At 39.8% G+C, this 25,307-nt stretch overlaps 1 protein-coding gene across 4 annotated transcripts in view; it reads left to right on the top strand.

Moving 5' to 3' along the window:
• The first annotated feature begins 1,542 nt into the window (after positions 1 to 1,542).
• The window catches only part of mib1 (mindbomb E3 ubiquitin protein ligase 1), a 58,753-nt gene continuing 34,988 nt past the window's right edge, over positions 1,543 to 25,307 (top strand). For all 4 annotated transcript variants that reach the window (XM_034887257.1, XM_034887256.1, XM_034887255.1 and 1 more), the window contains exons 1-12: positions 1,543 to 2,461; positions 3,330 to 3,501; positions 7,253 to 7,382; positions 11,274 to 11,378; positions 12,472 to 12,538; positions 14,194 to 14,398; positions 16,289 to 16,472; positions 17,755 to 17,899; positions 18,028 to 18,161; positions 19,078 to 19,185; positions 19,336 to 19,533; positions 19,668 to 19,819. In XM_034887257.1, the coding sequence (XP_034743148.1) occupies positions 2,233 to 2,461; positions 3,330 to 3,501; positions 7,253 to 7,382; positions 11,274 to 11,378; positions 12,472 to 12,538; positions 14,194 to 14,398; positions 16,289 to 16,472; positions 17,755 to 17,899; positions 18,028 to 18,161; positions 19,078 to 19,185; positions 19,336 to 19,533; positions 19,668 to 19,819 (1,829 nt within the window). In that variant the 5' untranslated portion in view covers positions 1,543 to 2,232. The remainder of the gene's footprint in view (positions 2,462 to 3,329; positions 3,502 to 7,252; positions 7,383 to 11,273; positions 11,379 to 12,471; positions 12,539 to 14,193; positions 14,399 to 16,288; positions 16,473 to 17,754; positions 17,900 to 18,027; positions 18,162 to 19,077; positions 19,186 to 19,335; positions 19,534 to 19,667; positions 19,820 to 25,307) is intronic.

Below are 25,307 nucleotides of genomic sequence, written 5' to 3'. Positions count from 1 at the left end.
TGTCCCGGGGGGCTAGACACACAAGAGGCCCGAGGGGACTCAAGTTAACCATGTGGCAATTATGTGTGGTAATTTAATTAACTGATAATGTGTTTGTTCAAGCAACACTATGTAGCCTTTCCCTCTTTGGTCCTCCTACAGGGACCACATTTCAAATATGTGTTATTTTATTTTATTTCTATTAATATTATTTCATGTAAATTGTTTGTATGTATATTTTTCCTAGTAGGCCTATGTCATTTATATTTATATTCTGTGTTGTGTGACTGATGTACGTGTGCTGCTGTAACAACGTAATTTCCCATTTTTCTTGGGATCAATAAATATCTATCTATCTATCTATCTATCTATCTACAGGTTGTCTCATTGGAACTACAGCCGCGCAAGCTTCATTACTGCTTTAATACAGTACAGTAATTAATGCTTCATTACTGTATGCACCGGTTTGCACATTTTAAACTGAAATGATATGCCATAAGGCAATACTTGTATTTTCATGGAGCCCCATTTTGTAGAGAAGGGCCCTGAGTTAAAATCTATAATTAAGGCCTTTTTAATTCATATTGAGCTTATATTGTGCATTTTAACTGGTCTGGTACATTTCTGCGTAATACTTACACAATACAAAGAGTGGAAAAACAAAGTCAATGGGAGCCCACATTTTTACTACTGGGCCCTTATATTGGACTATTACAATCAAGCCCACCAGAGGATTGTGTAGTTTGATTTGAAAAGTAGTCTACCATAAACCTGTTTTGGTATTTACAGATTAAATCGTGTGCAGTATTGGTGAGTCTGTTAAGGGAACTGTGAAATTAAGTTAACATCTGCTTTGTGAGGAAAAGATTAATAAAATGTTACAGATTTGAGGAGTTGCCTTGTTTATCTCATCTTCTGGACTTTGGATGGACTGGCTGGAACATGCCTTAAAGCATTGTAACATCCCTAGAGTATTTATTAGTGGACTTAAACAGTCATCATTAAGTAATGCTTCTGCATCCTATCTGTCTATTTGTGTGGGGTTTTGATGTGTCACTGAAAAAATTACAAAACATCAACTTAGCTAGTTGTTGATTATGATCAATAATAAACCAACATGCATTTGCCATGAGTAAAATCGTTTCTATATATAAGTTGGTATGTATTTATTAATTAGTTATCAATGTTGATTTATATACTGCATGGATCTACGTCTAAACAAAATAAATATTCAATTACAATGTAAATAGTAAATGGAAAAATGTATATTTTGTTCCACAAAATCAACAAAAACATTGACTTTTTAATGTGTAGCCTATTGTCTGTGCAAATAAGGACTTTAAAAGAGTTAGTTAATCCTCCTTTAATAAAAATAATAATAATAATAATAAAATAAAAGTCAAAAAAGCAACGCATGTCTGTTTCTACATCATTAAATGACTTTAAATACTAAAAGTATGTTTATTTTTTCCTCACAGAGCTGGGATTGGGCTTGCATATTGCAGATGCACACGCGCTCCGTCGGACCGACCGCGGACTCGTGCTTGTTTTCCAAGCTTCGCATCTTCGGGCTTTGTCGTTTACCTCCGTAGCTAGTTGTTGCTCGTCTGAGGTCTGAACGATGATTGACAATAATGGCGACGCGTTTATTCTGAGTTGACTCCAGAGAACCATCTCTGGTGGACGAAGGGAACATCTTGGTTGGCTTTCTGCACCACAAACAACAACAATAAGGATAAGCAACCAAGGACTACATTGACCTCAACGAAAAGGACTTGCTAGCCAGGAGAGGTTTTTCTTGCTAGCATTGTGTTAGCTAGCAACTCGGCTCGCTAGCTTGCTAAGTTGAAGAGGTGGCATTCTTGCGTGTGGAGTGGATGAGAGAGAGAGACAGTCTGGTTACTGGGTACTCATAGCTGGCTAAGCTAGCAATGTGGCTACCTAAAAGACTTTTGGAGTATTAGTTCCTCAGTCTAAAAGGAAACACCGGGAAGGTATTGGCTTGCATTTAACGTCAGCTTGTGGGAATAGTTTTTGTAAGAGGATCCAACAGCCTTCCTCGGTAGCTAGCTAACTTAGCTAGTTAGCTAGCTAAGAGACTAGCTTTGTGGATTGTTTCCGTCTCTTTCCTGTTAGTCATTGCTCGCACTTACATTTGAAAACTGACCACCAGCGCATCGATTTCTGGCTAGCAAGGTCTGCTAGCTTGCGAACTTTAAGGAATTGTTGTGGTATTGTACGTCCTTTTCTTAAATGACTACCGGCAGGAATAACCGAGCGATGATGGAAGGAGTAGGAGCGAGAGTGGTCCGTGGACCTGACTGGAAGTGGGGAAAGCAGGATGGTGGAGAGGGACATGTTGGCACCGTAAGGAGTTTTGAAAGTCCAGAGGAGGTGGTTGTTGTCTGGGATAATGGGACGGCCGCGAACTACCGTTGTTCTGGAGCGTACGACGTGAGGATATTAGACAGTGCTCCAACAGGTAACGCTAACTTTACATTACTTAAATGTTGTTTGTCAATACTTTAAGACTAATTTAAGACAAGTGTCTTTCAATGCAAAATAGTTATGCTCAACATACAAGGTACTGAATCTGTTTGGCCTTCATTTGGTTGGCTTTGGTGGGTGCAGGAATGAGTGATTTAACAACCAGACAGCGTTTATTAATTGTTGCTGTAATTGAAAGATGATTTAAAAATGCTTAGGTTTGTTGAAGAGACTCTTTGTATAAAATTCCTAGAAGCAGCAAATTAGTTGTAGCTAGTTTATGATGTGTGTTGAAGGCAGATAACGTTTGCTTGACTATCCTGATTTGTATAAAAATACAAGGTGATTATTTTATTAAATACATCCTCAATATATTAACAATACATCCTCAGCTTACATCATGGATATATAAAAAAAAACGTTTACATCCTGTAAGTTTACAAAAAGTATATACATAAATACTTAAGGACCATTTTGCCTTTGTTTACCTTTCTCTGTACTTGTCATAGTGTTACATTACAATTACAATTTTCAGCATATAGCATGTGTATGTTGACTGGCTTCATTCAGTTCCATTTATCTTTACCTGATGATAGTCGTGTGAGGACGAGCAATTGAGATTTTTGTAGTTCTTTAAGTATCAGCCCGATCTAAAAAAAGAAAGTGATAAGGCATAGGGAATATATAGAAGTTTCATAGTGGACACAATTATGTCAAACTATTCCAAATACATAGCATTCAGATTGCATACATATTATCAATAGCAGGTTGTTCCAGTAGTACTACTACTGATATACAATGTACACATACTACCACAAAATACAACTCCAATGTAATAATGTTGACCAATACAACCCCCACAGGCATCAAGCATGATGGAACCATGTGTGACACCTGCCGTCAACAGCCCATCATTGGTATTCGCTGGAAATGTGCTGAATGCACCAACTACGACCTTTGCACAACATGTTACCATGGAGACAAGCATCACCTGAGACACAGATTCTACAGGATCACCACCCCAGGCAGTGAGAGGTTAGTTAACCTAGCAATATTTACCAGTATGGTGTCTCATCTTTCCGACCCATCAATGATCAAATAGACACAGGGTAGCCAGCTAATCTCTGCACGTCAATGTGATTGGTCGGTACTTCCTTAGTTTGTGGTTTATGTTGCTTTGTGTGTGTATGTGTTTGTGTGTGACATTTGAGAAGTCTTTTGTGCAACCTGCCTCTCAGGCAGACATAATCTATCTCTATGCTCCCGGCCCTCAGTTGCCAGGCAACAACTCTGGCTCGTTTTAAGATCCAGTTATACCTTTTTTTTAAATTATATTAATGCAGCACTCCCCATATGTAGGATTCATTAAATCAATTTTTGTATTTATTTATTTGAGAAGATTACCCAGATGTTTTAGTATTTATGTCTTTAGAAGACTGCATGCTCATAAAACATAAGTGCATATTGATTGAAAAGTCTGTTTTGCAGCTGACTTTCAAATTTCAGAATTTAGAGCTTTGACTGCCGAAAGCATTGTAATTGCATATGATAAACAGAGATGATATATAATACTGTTTCACTACATTACAATAAAGGGTGGGGAAAAATTAATTTTTAGATGCATGGTGATTCTCTCTTGAAAGATTACAATTGTTACCACGTCCACTTGCCGTTAAACGGTTGGCCGGTGGAACACATCCAGCACAGGAAGGTGAAGTTAGCTGCCAGTCCCGCCAAGGGATTGGAGTGAGCAGCATGTCCTGCCAGGGAGCATATGCCTCTTTACCACAGTGGCCGACCATCAGCCACTTTTTGAATTCAGCGCCACTCCAACACTATGTCTTGATGCAGAAATATCAATCAAATTTAAAACCCAATTCTCAACATTATGATCGCCTTTAAGAATTTTGAAAGACAAGACTGTCTAAGAAGCTTATGGAACCAATTGGATGGTGATAACGGATGTAAAACATGGGTTTTGGTGAGGATGGCTTAAGTGTGAACAACCGCAGATGGATACAATATGACCGGCATTCCCTGGCTTAAAAGCTAGTGTATGGAAGCATTTTGGCTTCTTTGAAGTTGAAGGGAAAGGTAGAGCCACACTGTATGCAAGTTGTTGTCTACCTAAACAAAAATATTTTGGGAACATAACAAACATGAAAAACCATATGTCAACTTTCTTGAATTAATAAATCATATTGTAAGTCAGTTTATCTGTTTGTTTTAAGTACGGATCATTTGCATGTTTTAAAAGCACCAAGTACACAGGAATACAAAACAAAAAATGTATAAAAATCAAAAATGTTGATGCATCAACATGCACTAATTATTTCTTTTTTTTATGTGCCCACAAACTTTTGTAAATGCCCCGATTTTTAAATTAATTGTAAAAAAAAAAATCTGTAAATACAAAAGTTACAAGTTTGTAATAACTGTCCCAGAAGTTACTAATTATATATTAATATGAAGAACAACACTAGACAGGTACAGCCCAGTGTTTTCACTTCATTCCGTCGCAGCAGGGTGCTACAGAAATCCTTTGTGCTTAATAGTTGCACGTTTCTACTCGTTATGAATCTTTGGCCTGAACTGGGCTTAAAACTACCATTTATATGAAATCTACAGCACTACTAACATGTATCTGACATTAAATGCAATTATTTTCTTTAAGATTATTTTTTGGGGCATTTTTGGTTTTTATTTGATAAGAAAGCTTAGACATGGAAGGGATGAGAGAGGGGGAATGACATGCAGCAAAGGGCCGCAGATTGGAATTCAGCTAAAAATAGAATTAGTCTTAGCTTTTAGTCAGGACTTTGGAAGTTGGGGCAGCAGAGTTTACAGTTTGTGGACAAACTTCAAACCAGGGCATGATCAGTGGTAATCAGATTAAGGGATCTGTGCACAATACCATTAATCCTACAGGAGGTACTGTGTGTTTTGGTGCATGTGATGTGTATCTACCCTTAGGTCTTATGGTAAAAAAATGACCTATAGTTTCTAGTAGAAACAATGTTTTAGGCGTGGTGTATGGAAACTTGAAACATTGTTACCAATTAATTCAAGTACAGACAAGATCAAGTCAAATGTTTTGAAGGCAGCTTTACTCTCTGCATTCAAATATGCAGATTGTGCCTCATGTGTTGTGGGAAAACAAGCAATCAAATCAGTCACTGATTTGATTTAAAGACTTAAATTGTATTATTTGGACCTGTATGTGAGTATGCACACTCACTAAATTCCACAACATGAATTTTGATTGCATCATAGCATTGGCTGTCATTACTGTGATGGTGCTTCATCTGTTTCAGGCCTATTTCAGCCAAATATCATAGTTTACTAAATGAACACATGGCCCAACAGCTGGCAGCCTTTTCAACTGAGTACGACTTCATTTCCCCCGAGACGCACCTTGCATAATGCACAATGGGTGCTGGAGGTCTCCCCAGCTCAAACTGCTCCAACAGCGTAGTGGGGTGTTTTGTTACACCCCATTAGATTCTGTCACTAACTGCCGAAGAGGGAGTGGTTAGAGGCCACAAGCTGTTTGCAGTGGTTAGACCTACACTGTCCAGCTGCCGTGTCTGCCATCAAGGCTCATACTTGTTTGATGGTTAGAGCTTAGATATTAATTGCTATTACCTTTTTATTTGTTAGACTTGTAGCTAAACCGGAGTTAAGACTGCAGCTCACAGCAGTATAGTGATACCAAAATGTTAAAAAAATAAAGGCATTTGGATGCTTAAAGGGATAGTTTGGCTTTATTAAGGTGGGGTTGTATAAGGTACTTATCAATATTCAGCTACAGTAGATGACGGTTAGCACGCCGCCAGTTAAAAGAAGCCGGCAGGAGAGTACCAACATGCAAGCTGCTGTGGACGAAGTAAAAACTAATTTTAGCCAACTTACAAGCCCCACCTAAAAACTCAGTTTCAGTATAAGTGTACCCTATATTTGTAGTATTTTTACCAGTTTACTTTGCCATCAGACACCCCTCTCCTCCAGTTCCCACAGAAGTATCCCCTCTCTCTCTTTCGGCCCTTCAATCTCTCTCTGTAAAAGTTATTTTTCTGTATACTCCAGTCTCTTGTCTCCACAGTAAATGGCATTTGCTAGTCACTCTCATCTCATTTTCGTTTCATATTTTTTTGTTGATGAAAGGGATATTAATTTTCAATAAGATATGAATGCCATGCTATTACAAAAATCATTGTTCTTTATTTCTAATAACAACATGACACCTGCCGCTCAATGACACAAAGAAACGTTCTTTAATTTAGCTGCATGAAAATACCATTCCTAAAGGCAGTAGAAAGTCACAATTCATTCTGAGAAAGGTCAGTAGTGGTTTGTTGCTTACTACTCTGACAAAAGTTTCTGCTTGGATTTGTTTTGCTGTCATCAAAAATCAGTTACACAATTGTGACCGTTGAGGATTGTCTGGGACTGTATGGTTGATACAGCAGATTAGATGCTGTTATGGGCAAATGCTTTACAGTAAGATGTTTTTCTTCTGTAACCATGTCCCACGTGGTCATTTACACCATGACTCTAGAACAGTGGGCACACAGGGATGGGCCGTTAACGACACAAAGTAGCAGGAGGGAGACACCGGCATCCACTTAGCAGTGCATTTTTGCTAGTAATTGGGGGGGGAAAACTGTGAATAGATCCATGTACACAAAGGGCCTGTAAACACCTGTTGATGATTACTCTGACCGTTTTACATGAGTGATTAAAGCTTAACCCAAATGAAAACAATTGTGTGTTTTTCTCTGAGCAGAGTACTTTTGGAGTCACGTCGCAAGTCAAAGAAAATCACAGCCAGAGGAATCTTCACTGGTGGCCGGGTGGTGAGAGGAGTAGATTGGCAGTGGGAAGATCAAGATGGAGGCAACGGAAGGAGAGGAAAGGTAGGGTTCCTGCCTAGAAAATAAAGATGCAAAGCAACCAAGCCCCCACGTTACATTTAGAGAGGTACACGTCAGGCTACGGCTTAGGGTAAGAAAAGAGAACAAACAAAACAAGAAGGCCAATTAAGAGAATTGTCTCACAGAAATCCTTCTTTTTGGTAAAAACAAGGACCCCTTGATTTGATTTCATTGTCATTCATATGCAGGGGCGTCAATCCAAAACAGAAATGGCACTGCCTTACTCAACATGTTGGTAGCGTGGTAATTTTACTTGCAAGTGACACAACCGGTCAGGTCCTGTGATGCCTTGCAAGGTGTGCAACATTATGCTGTAGTTAAAGTTATAATTGTTCTGCAGCCTTTTTTAGGTTCTTAAAAAATATAACACTTACCGGCAATCTACTGTAATGGATACTACAGTAACCTAAATCACTATGTTATTTCATATCACTGTGTCAATAATGTATTGATACCAGACACCTGTAGTTGGAGAAGAGAGATAAAACTTAGTGAAAAAGTTTCTGCTTCATTTTCCTTAAGTGAATAACACTAAGTTTGCTGTGTTGGTAAACTTTATCTGTTTTAGCCTATAATCTAGATTTAGTGCAAAATAAAGGCTGATGTGTTGGATCATTTCAAAGTTTTTTCATGTTGACAAGAGGTTGACTTTGACATGGTGCAATGTGTTAGAAAATGATCAAAATGCAATAGTAAATTTGTTTAGAAATGATGACAGGAAAAATAGTTAAATGCACCTCTGAAAACCCTTACTTGGTTTAATTCCAAGGATTCCTATTTAGCTCTCCTGAGGCTATTCATAGACTTCCTTGCTGCAGGTTGTTTTAGGCTTAAATACATCATTAGAAAATAATACAATGTTGTATGGGGTTGCATTTGTGTAGGACAGTCTATTTAGATTTGTACTGTATATGTGCTGTAAAGTGCTTGCGTTTTGACTCTGGTCCAGACCCCCAAGTATTAAATTGAAGACTTAATTTTGCTGTGTTATTTAATGGCATGTCTCTTTACTGTTTTATGATGCTGTAAGCAATATGCTCTCCAGAAACCTGCTATTGCATGTCCTGCAGCTAAGATGTTCCGTTAGTTTAGCATGAATAGATCCTCCTGAGGCCCATTAATCAATTACCTCTGAAAGGGGCCTGAAAATAATTTAACAATTTGGTTTCTTTACTTCCTTAAGGCACAGCTTTTTATTAAAGAATTAATTTACTCTAATACAGCTCTTCTCTTCAGACAAAGCGTTGGGCTGTTTGTGATGGAGAAAGAATTGTCTCATGTCAAAATCCCAACCTTATCTTCCAAACAGAATTGATTTTGCGATCCCCCATTTGTAGCTCATTGCTTATTCATGCTAATAACAAATCATGTTGCGTGGCTTACGGTGCCCTTTAATTTTCTTTAGGCAAAATCTGTGAGCTGGTTCTCACTACAGAAGGCAAAAACCATAGCGATAATGTAATAACTCAAGAAACTAATGTGAAAGATGTAGTGGCAGATGTTTGTTGGGATGCTTTTAGTGGTTTTGATCAGTCTCACACACTCATACTGAAGAGAGGAAGGTGAGCCTGGGATAGTTGTGGCAAAAAAAGTGGACTGATTGCTGTAAATTTCACATATACAGTGGCAAGAAAAAGTATGTGAACTTTTGTAATTCATTGTATTCTGAATAAATATGTCATAAGATGTGATCTGATCTTCATCTAACTCAAGAGTATTGACAAAAAATCTTTCATGTCTTTAAGAACAACCAAAAACTCATAGTGCTTGTGGAAAAAGTATGTGAACCCTTGATTTGATGATCTCAAAAAAGCTAATTGGAGTTAGGTTTTAACACACCTGGAATTTTGTTTGATAAATAGTTTGGAGGGGCGACTGATGCTGCTTTCAACCTCCTTGTTTTCAAAAATAACTTTGTGCACACATATCAGTTTTTTTTAGAGAAGTGTGTTTACATGTACCTGTGTATATGTGCCATTGCCTACAAACCTGTAGGTGGGAGTGTAACAATAAACTCAAGCCCACATTAGCCAATCAGAATCCTGAAAATAGCAACAACAGCAACAAATTACTTCTTATATCTTCTTTCGATCATTTCCTTGTCTGCTTAAACCTCAGTTTACATGCAAACGAAGATTACCAAAATCTTCACTCTGACCGTAGTTTTTAGAAAGACTCGTTTTCAGAGGTGAATTCTCAGTTTTTGTGTAAACGAAGGGCTGAAACAAAGGTAAATGTCTCCCGTTTTTTTTAAATAACCATGTGCGTGTAAAGTTTGCTAAAGAGCACATTGACACTCAACAGCGGTATTGGCAAAATGTTTTGTGGACTGATGAAACTAGTACTATCTACTATATAGATTGAACCATTTGGAAAAAACGCAGCACTACATCTGGTGTAGAAAGAGCATGGCATGTGATCATGAAAACATCCCACCCGTAAAGTATGGTGGAGGAATCCTCATGGTTTGGGCCTGCTTTGCTGCATCAGGGCCCACCTTGCTTGGAATCATTGAGGGGAAGATGAATTCCCAAGTCAGTATCCGACAATTCATCAGGATAATGTGAGAATGTCTGAACGTCAGCTGAAACTCTGTAGAAGGTGGGTGATGCAACAGGACATCGACCCAAAACACCGGAGCAAGTCCACAACAGAATGGCTTCAGAAAAACTAAATCTACCTTTTGGTGTGGCCAAGTCAGAGCCCAGACCTCAACCCAATAGAGATTCTATGGAGTGACTTGAAGAGGGCCATACACATGAGACCAATCTCAGGAAGAATGGGCTAAAATTCCTCCGCAACGATATAGAGGTCCGATTCCCAGCTACAGGAAGCGCCTGGTTGAGGTTATTGTTACCGGTTTTACATTAGTTTGACTTTTTCTACTGCAATTTTGAATGTTGAATTAGTTCGTTCGATACAGACATTAAGGATCAGTTTTATTATTTTAGACACATTATGTTTGTCAATAACCTTGACATAGATGATGATCAGATCACGTTTTATGACAAATTTTTTCAGAAAACACTGAAATTCCAAAGGGTTCACATATTTTATCTTGTATGTACATGTTGGAAAGGATCAGTACAATGGCATGACGATGAAGAGAAAAAGCTTTTCATGCTGACCTAAGCATACTGTGACAAGTGAGAATTAAAACTAAATCCAATTGGGCCCCCTAGAATTGAAGCCTAATCAAATATGTTCTTGATCAATCCCACTTCTAGTATTTCTCAGTAGTTAGGGAATTCAACTTTACTTTAAACACAGTGACTGTGCAGCATACAGAGCTTCTACCACTACGCCCCCGTTTTCACCTGGTATAGAAAACCGATCTGAGTGCCCTGATCTCAAGTGGAAAGCTCTAGGTACGTGTGTTCCCACCTGGTAAAGTAAAATGTATCTCCAAATGTGTCATTAAAAACCATGGTACAGAAATCTGAAACTCTAAGCTTGCAAATTAGAACCCTGGACATGGCCAGAAGATGTTAGACCCCTCAACTTGAGGAGGTCAAGTTCAACTTGTGTTAGCTGACATCTCCTTGTCTTTGAGCTAGGCACTGAATACTTGCTTGGCTCGAGGGGTGCTGTCCTGTAATTCAACCTTCAACCTGACCTTCAATTTCAAAAGATAACTTCCCTACAAAGATCAATAAAGTATCACGTTTTTATATCATTATGAAGTTTTAAGATGACAAATACCTTCTAGAAATGTCACACTAAGAAAATTATTTTTTTATGGTCAATTGTGACATACAGTAAATGTACAGCCAGTCAGATACCCTTTTCACTCTAAAATTATCATGACATTAGGATACAACTGCTGTTAATGTGTCCTTATCTGTCTCTATCATCTCCCCTTCTCCTCCACAGGTGACAGAGATCCAGGACTGGAGTGCAGCCAGCCCTCACAGCGCTGCCTACGTACTGTGGGACAATGGGGCCAAGAACCTGTACAGAGTTGGCTTTGAGGGAATGGTGAGCAAACTTCCACCCTGACCCTCACGCTTAGCCGGCTCACTCACACACACACACACACACACACACACACACACACACACACACACACACACACACACACACACACCAGAGTCTCACAAAAGATCAGCTGTCAGGTGGCTTTTGTGTTTGACCACAGGGCTGAAGCTCTTTCTTTTGCTGCCGGGCCTTTGTGAGAGCCACGCAGCCAGCATGAGTAAGGCGGCATTGTACAGGCAGCTGGAAGGGGAGGGTATCTGCATGATAAAGGCAAGCTGTCCTTACTGCTTTTTAGGGGTAGAGGGTAAACATGGAGGTCAATTTTAGAGGAGGGGGCCCACTCTAGGGGTTGTTACAGGCGCCGCTACACACGTGTCTCAAATGAATAGCATCTTCCTCATTGGTGGAGACTGCCCTGGCCTTTTTACAAAAGAGGCCAATCAGGTTTCTTGGTTGCATAACAGATTTCCCTTTGTTATTTTAATAGGCTGGTAGGAACGTAGACGGCATCTGCCTCTGGGTTAAGTAAATCACAGATTCTACCCCCCATCTTGACTGTTTTTTTTTGGGGGGGGGCTTTGTTTCTTATTGAGACAGTGATTAAATCCTGCTGACACCTGCACAGGTACCTCGAATTTGGATGTGTTCCAAATGCAGCATGACACACCAACACCTTTTCCTGTTTAGTAATGTCGGTTTTGTGCTCATAGCATCATAAGATCAAAAGTATCTTGCTGTCTGAATACAGTAGGATAGACTGAAGTAAAAAATTTGTTGAGACTTGTTGTACTCGGGTCTTTAGTGTTCAGTCAGTTCAGAGGAATGTTTTCTCTGCCTCAGGATCATCTCTACCCTCTAACTCTGCCACAGTGGCTGCACATCTGAGATATGTTGCCTTCTCGTTGTAGCAATGTAATGTTTTATTGTCCTGCCTTACCCTTAGGGCACTGATATTGTTGGTATTCTCTGCAACTACACTGACACTGCAGCTTTAAGTGTGGATATCGGTTTCTTTATTCAGGATCATTGGGACCCTCATCTAATAGAATTACCCCGGGTAATTATCTAACCCCTTCTCCCTTTTCTCTCTCAGTCGGATCTGAAATGTGTCCAGGATGCCAAAGGTGGCTCTTTTTACAGAGACCACTGTCCCGTTTTAGGTAAGTAAGCCTGTGATCTGTGTCCATCGTCATTATTGCACCAATTCTCTCACCTATCGTTGTGGTGCAGTGAATTCAAGGGCATTAGGAGAGTTTCACTTTTAGTTAGTTTTTTTGACCACTAGATGGCAGCTCTACATAATCACCTGGCTGCCAAGGCCAAGTACAGGCTCAGGTCATGCAGTTAGAGTCTTCCCCAAACTCCAGGATTGAATTGTTTCAATTCAACACTGCAGCAGAAGTCTCTCATTAGGTTTCGTAGTGTCATTATTCATAAATAGCAGCAAGTTTTATGTGTATTACTTGCCTTTTGTTGTCACCAATTTGCTGCCACAAATGTACTTAAAAAGATTTGTAGTACTATTTCTGTTTCTCTAAAAATTTTTTTTTCCCCAGATATACAGTGAGGAAAATAAGTATTTGAACACCCTGCTATATTGCAAGTTCTCCCACTTAGAAATCATGGAGTGGTCTGAAATTGTCATCGTAGGTGTACGGCCCCTGTGAGAGACATAATCCCCCCCAAAAAAGTCCAGAAATCACAATGCATGATTTTTTAACAATTTATTTGTATGATACAGCTGCAAATAAGTATTTGAACACCGTAGAAAATCAATGTTAATATTTGGCACAGTAGCCTTTGTTTGCACTTCCAGAGGTCAAACATTTCCTGTAGTTTGCACACACTGCAGAAGGGATTTTGGCCCACTCCTCCCCACAGATCTTCTCTAGATCAGTCAGGTTTCTGGGCTGTCGCTGAGAAACACAGAGTTTGAGCTCCCTCCAAAGATTCTCTATTGGGTTTAGGTGTGGAGGCTGGCTAGGCCACGCCAGAACCTTGATATGCTTCTTACAGAGCCCCTCCTTGGTTCTCCTGGCTGTGTGCTTTGGGTCATTGTCATGTTGGAAGACCCCGCCTCGACCCATCTTCAATGCTCTAACTGAGGGAAGGATGTTGTTCCCCAAAATCTTGCAATACATGGCCCCGGTCATCCTCTCCTTAATAAAGTGCAGTCGCCCTTTACCATGTGCAGAAAAACACCCCCAAAGCATGATGCTACCCCCCAGTGCTTCAGAGTAGGGATGGTTCTTGGGATGGTACTCATCATTCTTCTTCCTCCAAACACGGTCTGTGGAATTATGACCAAAAAGTTCTATTTCAGTCTCATCTGACCACACGACTTTCTCCCATGACTCCTCTGGATCATCCAGTCAAATGGTCATTGGCAAACTTAAGACGGGCCTTGACATGTGGTGGTTTAAGCAGGGGAACCTTCCGTGTGTTCAAAAACTTATTTGCAGCTGTATCATACAAATAAATAGTAAAAAAATCATACATTGGGATTTCTGGATTTTTTTTTTTTTTAGATTATGTCTCTCACAGTGGACGTGCACCTACGATGATAATTTCAGACCCCTCCCATGATTTCTAAGTGGGAGAACTTGCAAAATAACAGGGTGTTCAAATACTTATTTTCCTCACTGTGTATATATATAATCTGAAAATTATTTAAAACACAATACAGAGAGGTGTGTGTGTGTGTGTGTGTGTGTGTGTGTGTATATATATATGTGTCTCTCTGTATTGTGTTTTAAATAACTTTTGTAGTGCAAATGTTATTATTAATAAACTTAACTTGACCTACATCCCCCAGGTGAGCAGAATGGCAACAGAAATCCTGGTGGTCTCCAGATTGGAGACCTTGTCAACATCGACTTAGACCTGGAGATTGTTCAGTCCCTCCAACATGGCCACGGCGGGTGGACTGACGGAATGTTTGAGACGCTCACCACCACCGGCACAGTATGTGGCATCGATGAAGATCACGATATTGTGGTTCAGTACCCCAGTGGGAACAGGTGAGTCTTTAGATGGACTGGCTCAGATGTATTGGCTGCCAATGAGCGGAACCAATGAATCTGCATCTCATCACCACATTGTAGCATCCTATGAATTGAGTTTTATATAACTCTTTTCTTCTCAGCTCAGTCAAAAGCCACTAAACACTTAAGTACTTCACCACAAGATAAAATGATGGTTTGGATCCCTTGAGAGAAGAGACTCTAAAAATGAATGCTCAATTTAAAAAAAATAATAATAAAAAAGTGGATTTTCTTAGCATCTTAACTGCTAATTATCAGTCACCTTCTAGTATTCATACTTTTTTTTTATCGCATAACACTGTCTAACTTTGATCATTTAGGCTTTTTAATAATCCTGTTGTTACTTAAAGTGGCTATATGTAATTTTCAGTTTGTGTTATGCCATGTTCAAACTGCTACACTGCAGTGCCCTGCTACGTCCTGCTGTGCCTTGTAATGCCGCACAGCGTCCTGCTATGCCATGAACTACTACAAAGAACTGCTACAGACTACTAATTTTTTCTATTTTTGTTATTGCCACTCTTCATTCTAACCCCAACCGGTCGTCAGACACCGCCTACCAAGAGCCTTGGTCTGACCGAGGTTTCTGCCTAAAAGGAAGTTTTTCCTCGCCACTGTCGCACTGTTGCTTGCTCTGGAGGAGACTACTAGAACTGTTGGGTTCTTGTAAATTCTGGAGTGTGGTCTATCTGTATAGTGTCTTGAGATAACTCTTGTTATGAAATGATACTATAAATAAAATTGAATTGAATTGAATTGATTCTAGCAGCCGCTTTGGACAAAAGCAGTAGTGTTTTTACAAACACTTGCTATCAAGAAGATATTATCTTGACGGTGCTGTATAACTGAGTTAGCGTTACCGGGAGGTCATATAGTTATGATGAATGTTTTGCTCCAACAGAAAATGATTTACAATAAGAGAATACGTTGCATCGTTGCATTTCAAGTGTTGCACACGGTAACTTAGCCTACTTTGGATGTATAATGAGCTAAACCGGGTAACGTTATTACTGACACTGTGTGACAAGCCAAAGCATTAAGAGTTTTTCGTAGGAACAAACCTAATAACTTAGATTACTATAGTGTAAAAAAAAAAATAGTACGCCAACACAAAGATAAAGAAATAAAGATCTCTAACCAGGCGCCAAATGGAAGGGGGGGTGTAATTTCATGTTGACTACTGTTCTACAACCACATCACGCATTGTAAAGTTATTTAATGAATGAAATAGTCATAGTACATACCTGAGGGCCAATTCGGTTTTGAGTAATGCACAATTTCGTAATTACCTCCACCTGTTAAAAACCCGACCGAGGTTGACTCGGGATTTCGTCTGTCACTTAGCTTTTAGTTGTTCTTTGTTTAATTTCCTTTTTTTCTGTGATTGCCCTGGCCCAGTATCAGCCGTAACTACAACAGACAACGTTTAAAATCAAAATACAGTATGGCCTGTCTAAAGAAATTTCCAGGTACCCTTTACCTGGCTGAATACATTAACACAGGTTTTTCCAGCGTTACGCCAAAATCTGTGACCCATTAGAATGTGTTACTGTAGAGCTGGTTTGCCTGCCGTAAATCATTTTGTGACTTTGCGGGAAAAATTGGACCCGGGCAAAGGCATTAATAAAAACTATATAAAAATTGCGTTCTTTTCACTCTAAGTCTCGTTTGCTGTTTCTGGTCATTTATGATCATGAGATGAAAAATGTTGGAAACATTTAAAAGTTACATATTGTTTCTTAAATCGTAGCTTGCAAACCCCCAAATAGCCCATGGTCATAGCTATACTTGGTTAGGTATCATATGTTATGAATTGTGAGTGAATTAGTCTGAGTTGTTTGATTGCATCAATTTCTGTATCCTCAGATGGACATTCAATCCAGCCGTGCTGACAAAGGCCAATGTAGTGCGCAGCGGTGAAGTAGCAGCCGGGGCAGAGGGGGGCAGTTCCCAGTTCCTAGTGGGAGACCTGGTGCAGATTTGCTATGACATCGACCGCATCAAGCTGCTACAAAGAGGCCATGGAGAGTGGGCCGAGGCAATGCTACCTGTAAGTCTGAAAGATGTTCAAACACACTTGTTCAAATTGAACCACCATTAAAAGGCCCCTTATTTATTTAAATCAGTTATATGAATTTGTATGCTAACATACATGTAAAACATGTTCACGTTAATAATAAAAAAAAAAATTAAAAAAGAGTTTGTAGAATAAAATTTAGAATAGGGCCTGTGGAGATTTATTTATTTATCTCATCTGATCATCTTATCACTGGACTGTAGTTGTGAAGTTTTGTGAGTCACAAAACATCTTCAATTCTGAACTACTCTCCAGTGGATAGTTTCATTTAAACCTGAAAGGAAAAATCTGTTATATGTTTGGTACTTCAAATTATTGTTGTTGATATTAGACTTCATCACGAGTACACAATTTGTATGCAAGAAGCTTCCGTAAATTAGGTTCTATTCTCCGTAATTTCCTTCTGTTCGCCTCAACTCAGCCATGCCAGTCCATTATCCTCTTTAAAGAAATTTTGCAGTATTGCAACATGAAGAGACACAATTCCTCCCCTCAAATCACTCTATTGCTGTTTTACTGCCATTTTGTTGTTGTTGTATTTATCTTTTTTTTGGTCTCAACGCAACATTATTCTTCCCTTATTGTGAAGTGTGTTTATTGCTGCCCGCCATGCCTTAGATTATGTAATGTCAATCCACTCCAATATGTCACCTGTCCTTGCCAAACTGGCCCCCTCAGCAGCTAATGAGCCTTAAAACCCTGAGATGGGTCGTAGCTTTGAACACTAACCGAGGCTTATTGTTGCCTGCGGTTGCTTCTGCAGCTGTCCTTATTATTGATGGCATCCTCCAACTGCCCAAGACCTGGCTTGACAGACTCAAAGTGCCTCTTTCTTATATAGCTAAGATCGAGATGATATGATTCAAAATTAGAAAGCATTATGCTCTGTCCTCTCTATATAGTAGTAATAGTCTAGCCAGTAGAAGGGTCTCTTTCATGTATATCCATCTTCTGTCTCGTGCAAGTAAATGTCCTCTGAATAATGAGAACACAGCTTAATTAAGTAATATTTAGTTTTTTTCTGTCTGTTCTTATTTTTTGCAACAAGCTTGGTTTCGGCTCCGGGTAGAACAATTGTTTTGTGGAGCTGGTATTTTCTCCTCTTTATCCTTTCCTCCACCCTCTCATCCTTTGCTCTTTCTAACAATCTCTCTCCATCTTTCCTCTGCCACTTACAAGCTCTGTTACACAGAACGTAGCCCAAAGACAACAACGCACCATATACTAATGAGTTTGTCACAACATTTACCAACAGACCCTTGGCAAGGTGGGCCGTGTGCAGCAGATCTACTCTGACAGTGACCTGAAGGTCGAGGTATGTGGAACATCTTGGACGTACAATCCTGCCGCTGTCACCAAGATTGCCCCCTCTGGCTCTGCTGTCAGCAACGCCTCCGGAGGTATGTATGAACATGCACTACTGACACAGAGAGGGTGTCGTCATAGTTCTTTGTCCTCACTGCTCCTTGTTCTCAGACACCTACACGCAATCACTTTCTGATATTTTCCCCCTGTTTCGCCCTGCCAGAGCGTTTGTCTCAGTTGCTGAAAAAACTATTTGAGACACAAGAGTCTGGAGACATAAATGAGGAGCTGGTCAAAGCAGCTGCCAATGGTGACCTGGCCAAGGTGGAGGACATCCTCAAGAGACCTGAAGTGGATGTAAGTTTTCAACATACAGTACTTTGGAATGAGAAGCTGCTGAATTTCTAGGCAAATTTTTAGTGAACACCAAGTAATTTTGCCATTGAATATTCACAAAAAATCCAACTACATTGATAATTGGAGCTGAAATATCCCTGGCTGTGCTCTATGCTGTTCTGCTTTCAGTTTATTATGGAGGCTGAGAGTCTCCTAGGAAAGGGTTCTGAGATCCTCCCACTCCTGCATCTTTCTCAATCTGAAAAGCATTAAGGCTGGGCCCACAGGAGGCACCCAGGAGCATTGGTGTGCACTGCAGCACAGACCCGATTCAGTCTTAAAATCAAGCTGAGATCTACAAACCCCATATGATTGCAGATAGCGTTCTAGCACAGTCTACAGGACAGGGAAAACACCCGTTTGCCACAGGACAGCAGTCTTTGGCCTGTATAGGTTATGAAACCTGTTTATATCAGGTCTACAATACTGTCCTCACTCAGAGTGTGTGTGAGTATGCAGGCGTGTCTGTCTGTCTTTTGTGTGTGTGTGTGTGTGTGTGTGTGTGTGTTTGTGTGTTTGTCTGTATGTATGTGTTGGTGTGAGACTGGCCAGATGCCCTGCTGCCTTTCAGTGGAATTATTTGCTTAAAGCTGAGCACACTGAGCTTGGCCAAGTGATCTGCCTGCCAGGACAAGAGACGTCTTGAGACTCCCAAAGGAGTTCACATTAATATTTATGCTCTGAGTATTTGCAGTGATGCAGTTGGTAATGAAACATGCACACACAGCCATGCATGCTCATCCACACATACAAATGCTTAAACATACCCTCACCAGCCTTATGCCCTTAGGTGAACAGCTAATTCAGTATATGCACATCTAAACTGGAAACGCATGGCATTGACACACCCATATTCTCACTCTTGATGTGTTAACAGGTGAACGGGCAGTGTGCTGGACACACTGCTATGCAAGCAGCCAGTCAGAATGGTCACGTAGATGTCCTAAAGCTGCTACTTAAACACAATGTGGACCTGGAAGCTGAGGTTTGTATAATATAATAAATTTCTCCTCATCCATATTCTTACTTATCACAAAGGCATCTTAGCCCATGTAAGTGCATTTTACTATGTAGGAAAAAAACTGCTCACAGACATAACATGAGTCATTATTGTTGGGTGTGTCACTGCGCTCAGGACAAAGATGGGGACCGGGCAGTGCACCATGCAGCCTTTGGTGATGAGGGCTCTGTCATTGAGGTGCTGCAGAGGGGCGGTGCTGACTTGAATGCCAGGAACAAGCGAAGACAAACTCCATTACACATAGCTGTCAACAAGGGCCACCTGCAGGTGGTCAAAACCCTTCTGGACTTCGGCTGCCACCCCAGCCTTCAGGTATCTATCACTGCAAACGTTTTACGTATTGAGAAATGCTTTCTGATACAGTATAGAGTAGACAGGTCATATTAACCAGGGTTTGAATCACATATTAGAACGAGAGTAGTAAGTAACAAAAGGTTTCATTTTAGGATTCAGAGGGGGACACACCCCTGCATGATGCCATAAGCAAGAAGAGAGATGACATGCTGTCAGTATTGCTTGAGGCTGGTGCTGATGTCACCATCACCAACAATAACGGCTTCAATGCCCTGCATCATGCTGCTCTGCGAGGAAACCCCAGGTATGGTACACTGTCCTGCTCTCCCGCTCGCTGTCGCATTGTTTTGGTGTCTAGGGGGGCCAGGGCATGTTAAGTGGAATATGTGGAAACCGTATCCTGAAGATCTAAATCAATTGGCTGCTTAATACTTTCAGTAAAGCCTAGATTTGGTACAGATACGCTGCATACCTAAACTCATACCTTAAAAGCCATATTATTTACAATGTCCACACACTGATTCTTTCTTGACTTATTTTAGCGTTGATGCTTAAGAAATCAGATTGGTGGTGCTTAGGGATTTTTAGCCCTAACAATGTACGGACACCAGAAAAGTGTTAAATTGTATGTGTGACAGTCTTACCACAAACATTTTTAATACTCATGTTCTTTGTATGATTTAGACATGATTATCAAATTGTAACTTAACCGATGCATAATTTGGTACTGAATATTCAGCACAACTGAATCAGCTCAAGAAATAAAATCTCTGTAAATTATTGTCAAGCCATATCAAACCTTTGAAAATATTAGTCAAAATTATAACCACTACACTTCATGCTTTGCTTCTCAGCAGCCAGATGCTATGGCAGAATCACTAATCTGTTACTACTAATCTGTTACTTAATCATCCTCCGTTGGAATGAAAAATGTGGGCTCACCACCTACAGGTCTAAACTAGGAGACTGACTACGTCCAGTCGTTGACATAAACAAATAAGAAATGTTGATTACCGACAGAGGATCCTATTGAGGCCTCAGAAGTGTGTAAAGGCATGGCTTCAGAATGTGGGTTTATTTCACAAATTGTTGTAAAGATCAATTTTCAGTGTGTGGACATTCATATGGACATTTAAAATTCTTCCGCATATTCCACTTAAGTAGTTTAAAGCAGTTAAATTGAAAATAGGTTTAATGCTACAACCTTACTTAATATTTCATATAAGTATAATATATGTAAAATGTACTTTGGGATCTTAGTTTAGTTTGACATTGATTGAAGTTTGAAGCAGGCCTATAGGCTTCATCCATCTTCCCAACAGATGGTATGGTCTCAAATTGACATTAGATTACCTTTGAGGCCTTAAAAGCATCTGTCTTACATTGACTTTTTTATTAGTGTAGTTGATAGCCCTTGACATTCATTTGTTGTTTCTTTTCACTGTTATGCTGGTCCATCACCGTGTGTTGTGAGCAGAGGCTGGCCTGAAGCGGCCGGCCTGTGCAGCAGCAGCAGCATTTCTCCTTGTCCTTGGCCATAGCTATTTCTGGCTGCAGGAGGTGACTGCTCCGTTCTTTGGCTGCTTTATTCTTGTCTCTCAACCATGAGCATATTAAAGATGGCTCAGTGAGACGGCTATCTGTATCAGGTTGATCCTGCTGGGTCTTTTAAATTGATGGACATTGACGTTACAGGGTCAGTGTATAGACTTGAGTGACTGCTAGATAAGTTTACAGCTGCTTCCGGTGCTGAGCGCTTTTGGTGTGTTGGTATGGTTGTGCAGGAGCATGGTTATCCCAGGCTAAACGTCTTTCCCCCTCACTGGCATTAGGACAAATGGAATTGAGATCAGTGGGCTTTGGAACACATGCCGCCTGCCACAAGCCTGGCCAGACCCAACCCTCGACCTCTGGCACACTACTTTCCTCACTTGATTTGCAGATTGGATTAGACAGAGAATTACTACACAAAAACACAAAACATTCTTTGCATTAAAATCTGTTATCAATAGGTAACTCTCCATTGACTTTTATTGGCAAATAGATTCATGAGACAAAGAGATTGTGGGGGAAGGATTAATTTTCTTCACAACCAATTTATCAAAAAAATAGTTGTAAAAACAATAATTCCGGACAAAACAAATTACGTAGCATTTCTGAAGACAATACAGTGGTTTAAAGAAAAAATGAGGTCAAAATCAGAAAAGGCATCAACCAGAAAAAAAATATATGTATAATTAAAAAATAAATATGAAGTATGAATAGCAACAGAAGTGCAGTAATGCACAAAATATAAATAGGTAAAGTAAGTCTATGATAATGTGTTTTTCTTGTTAACGATACGGAACTAGTTTTCCGGACCTATCCTCTTTGGCAGGTCGTTTCAGAGCTGATGATCCCTGCAATTTTATAATGAAAGGTAATTATATAGTTAACGGTCTATTCAATGAAACCACACGTTAAACCTTTTTCATGTTATACCCATAAATGACAAAATGTTTAAAAATCACCCAACACACAAAATTGGCCGTATGGTCAGCAGTCCCCGCCTGACTTTGTTTTCCATGAGGGGGAAAAAACAGGCTACTCTTTTATAGCACAGCTTTTAAACTTTAAATAATAGTAAACTTATTTAGGAAAGGTCACAGACTGGTAGTGTAAACAAAATTGCTTGCATTGTAAATATGAATATGCAATGGGTGTGTAATGTGTGTAGGTAAACCAGGATTCAGAATGTAAAGGAGTAGAAAACTGGTCTGCTGTCAGACTCATTGATTTAGCTGCGAAAAGTGCTGGAGTACAGTATTCCCTGTATCAGGGCTCCTGTTGTGTGTGCGTTGCTTGCTTCGGTCCACGCTCTGTCCCCTTGCCTTCAAAGAAACGAAGATATATGTTACCTTCTCCAGTCTGCCCATTTACTTTTATTTCACGCTCGAGCTGCTGCAATATCGGGGAGACAGTCCACAAGTCCTAAAGCCCTCAAAAATCTCTCCCTAGGTTGAAATGAAAGTACCTTGTCTGGTGTGTTTTTTCTGTTGTTTCGATTGAGTGCTTTGAGGTATTCCTACCATAGTCATATTTCAAAAAGTGCCTTCTATGACTGTCATGAAGAAGTGCTTGGAGTTGGAAGTTGATCAGAAGCCCCTTAGATGAAGGATATGATATGACGCCCCTCTAGTTAATGTATCCTTTATTTATAGTTAATCATTGATGTTATTATTGCTTCCTGATAATTTGTCCGTTCTCCCTTCTTGTGTTTAGATTAAAGGTGCAATATGTAATACTGACAGCTAGTTTTTAAAATAGCTACTGCAGTACAAATTCAAAATACTGGAGAGAGTCGTCTCCCTCACCTCTTTTTCCCCAGACTTGAAGTTTACGCTGGTTGCCAGTAGGCCTGCGTGGTTAATCGTTGTAAACTTGCGATCTCGATTCACCCTGTTTTCATTTTTAAATTATTTTGGTTTGAAATAGAAAAAAAGCATCACAACCACTACTACTTTCTTCTGTGAGTCTTAAACAGACTGTATGAAATAGGTTTTAAAGTGCTCCCAAGCGCTGCAATGCTCCCCCTTCTTTTTATTGAAGCCTTTATGTTTACAGGCTTGTGGACCACAAGCTACATTGCACATGTGCTATAGGTGCCAAAATGTGCTATAGGTGCCAAAAATAATCTGTTTTGTTTTGTTTGGTTAAAATTATCGAGTAAATGTTCTCAGTTTTCGTCTTTATTAATGTCTTTCATAGAGCAAATAACGTTATCTTTTTGACCGTGACATTTCCCGTAGATGTGTATAGTTTCCGACTGGGAACCCAGAATTTCCGACATTCCGTGTAAAATTGAACACAACAAACAACAGTCCATGCCCCTCACCCGGCCTCATAGTGGTACCAAAAGTCAGAAGAAAGCAACAGAGACCTATTTGATCAAGACTGTGTCAGATTAAAGCAAGTGCCTTGCAGTGTAAGGTGGTAAAATATGTGGACAGTTTATTACAGGGAAACATCCCATGAATGTGAAAGTAGTCTACATCTGAGAAACGAACACAAGGAGGCTAACCTACCTTACCTTAACAAGGTAAAGGAGAACGGCAGGCCCCCTTTCCCTGAAACAGAAGCTAACCCTGGTACAGGGCATGGATTTATGCATACGTAGGGCCAGCAGCACGACTGAGACAACCGCAGGACAGAACACTACAGGCTGCTTTCACCGGCGACCCGATGACTGGTTAGTAAATACGCTGGAACACCAAAAGCGGGAGGCAACATTTGTTAAAATGTGGTGTCTTCTTTAGTCTGTTGGCTGTTTAGTTTTTTTCCTGGAACACGTCAAACCCATTCTGCTCTTACTGCGGCGTCTTGTGTTTACAGATCTGAGCTCCTCATCATATGTACATTGTTTGTACTGGTGTTATTGTTGAATACATTGTGAATACATATTTCTAAAATTGTATGTTTTTTTTTGTTCAGTTATTATTACACAATACTTTTTTGAATCCCCCGACAAATAACCCATATTACAAAAAAGACTAAAACTAATAAAAACTAAACTAAAACAAAGCATTTTCAAAAAAAAAACTAAACCAGCAAACCTGTTTAAAAAAAAATAAAAACTAGACAAAATGTAATAACAAAAAGTCAATACAAAAAAAAAAAAAAAACTAATGAAAAATGCAAAGCTATAATAACCTTGGTTTGGTACTGCCAATTTGTTTTGTTTTGTCATGGTCAAAAAAATCGTGTCAGGGATTAAGATAGATCGTGATAAAAATTCTAAGCAAAAAAAAAGTCCCAACATACAGACCCCTCTCTCGGCTTAAAATTACTCCCTGCTGTTGGCTACGGGCCGCTGAACACGCACGTTGTAACCATGGCCCGCTTGCCTGGTCCTCCGGTAACGTTAGCAGTTAGCAGGGTTAGCATGGTGGCGTTAGTCAGGACCAGTCGGGATCCCTTTACTGGCTATGTCTCCATTGTTTTTGCGAGTATGTAAACAACTTATGTACTATAGCTATATAATTCAATGTGAGGACAGAAATGTCAAAATGACATAACATGCCCGTCCCTAGTAGCCGTGATAAATTAACCTGAAGCTAATGCTTACCTGTTCAGGAGGAAATTAGCCAACTCGGCATCCTTTTGGGCTCCAAGCTGTCTCCATCTTCCAATTACATCTCTAATATTTACCTTGGGTTTGTTATGTCTCTGGTCGCGCAATTGTTTTTTTTGGGTACATTCTATCTCTATGATCCGATTCCTTCATGGAAATTATCAAAGGAGAAAATACTGGCATTAACATTGTTGTCAGAAAAGATAGTATTTTAACTTTGCATGTTGCCTTAATATCTGAAGAGGCATTGGGGTAATTTTTAGATTTATTACAGTAAATATATTGGACCTTTAAGCACCGGCCCAGAATGTCATGGCCTACATTGCTTCTAATGTAACATTTTATCACAACTATTATGTTACAACTGGGATACTTGTTCTTTGTAATTAAGATAAGTTATCAACATCAAATGCTAGCTTTTGGGCTCAAGCAGACTGTGTGTGTGTGATGTGTGTGTGATGTGTGTGGAATGTGTGTGTGATGTGTGCTATGTGCCTGGGTGTTTTAAGAGTGCTGGTTGGTTTTCCAGCGGTGGAAAGAAGATTGAGGAAGACAGGACACATAGGAAGTACCCTGTGGGTGACAGATGAATCTTTTAACTTATACAGAGACAAATCAAGTCTACCAACAGGGCTGGAGCAGAATCGGGGGAATTTCACTATATTTTGCCTTGTTCATTACT

The sequence above is a fragment of the Etheostoma cragini genome, chromosome 12 (assembly GCF_013103735.1).
Source record: "Etheostoma cragini isolate CJK2018 chromosome 12, CSU_Ecrag_1.0, whole genome shotgun sequence".
In the NCBI taxonomy this organism is placed as follows: domain Eukaryota; kingdom Metazoa; phylum Chordata; class Actinopteri; order Perciformes; family Percidae; genus Etheostoma; species Etheostoma cragini.
Note: the sequence above shows the minus strand (reverse complement) of the source record. Positions and strands in the feature narration are given on the sequence as shown.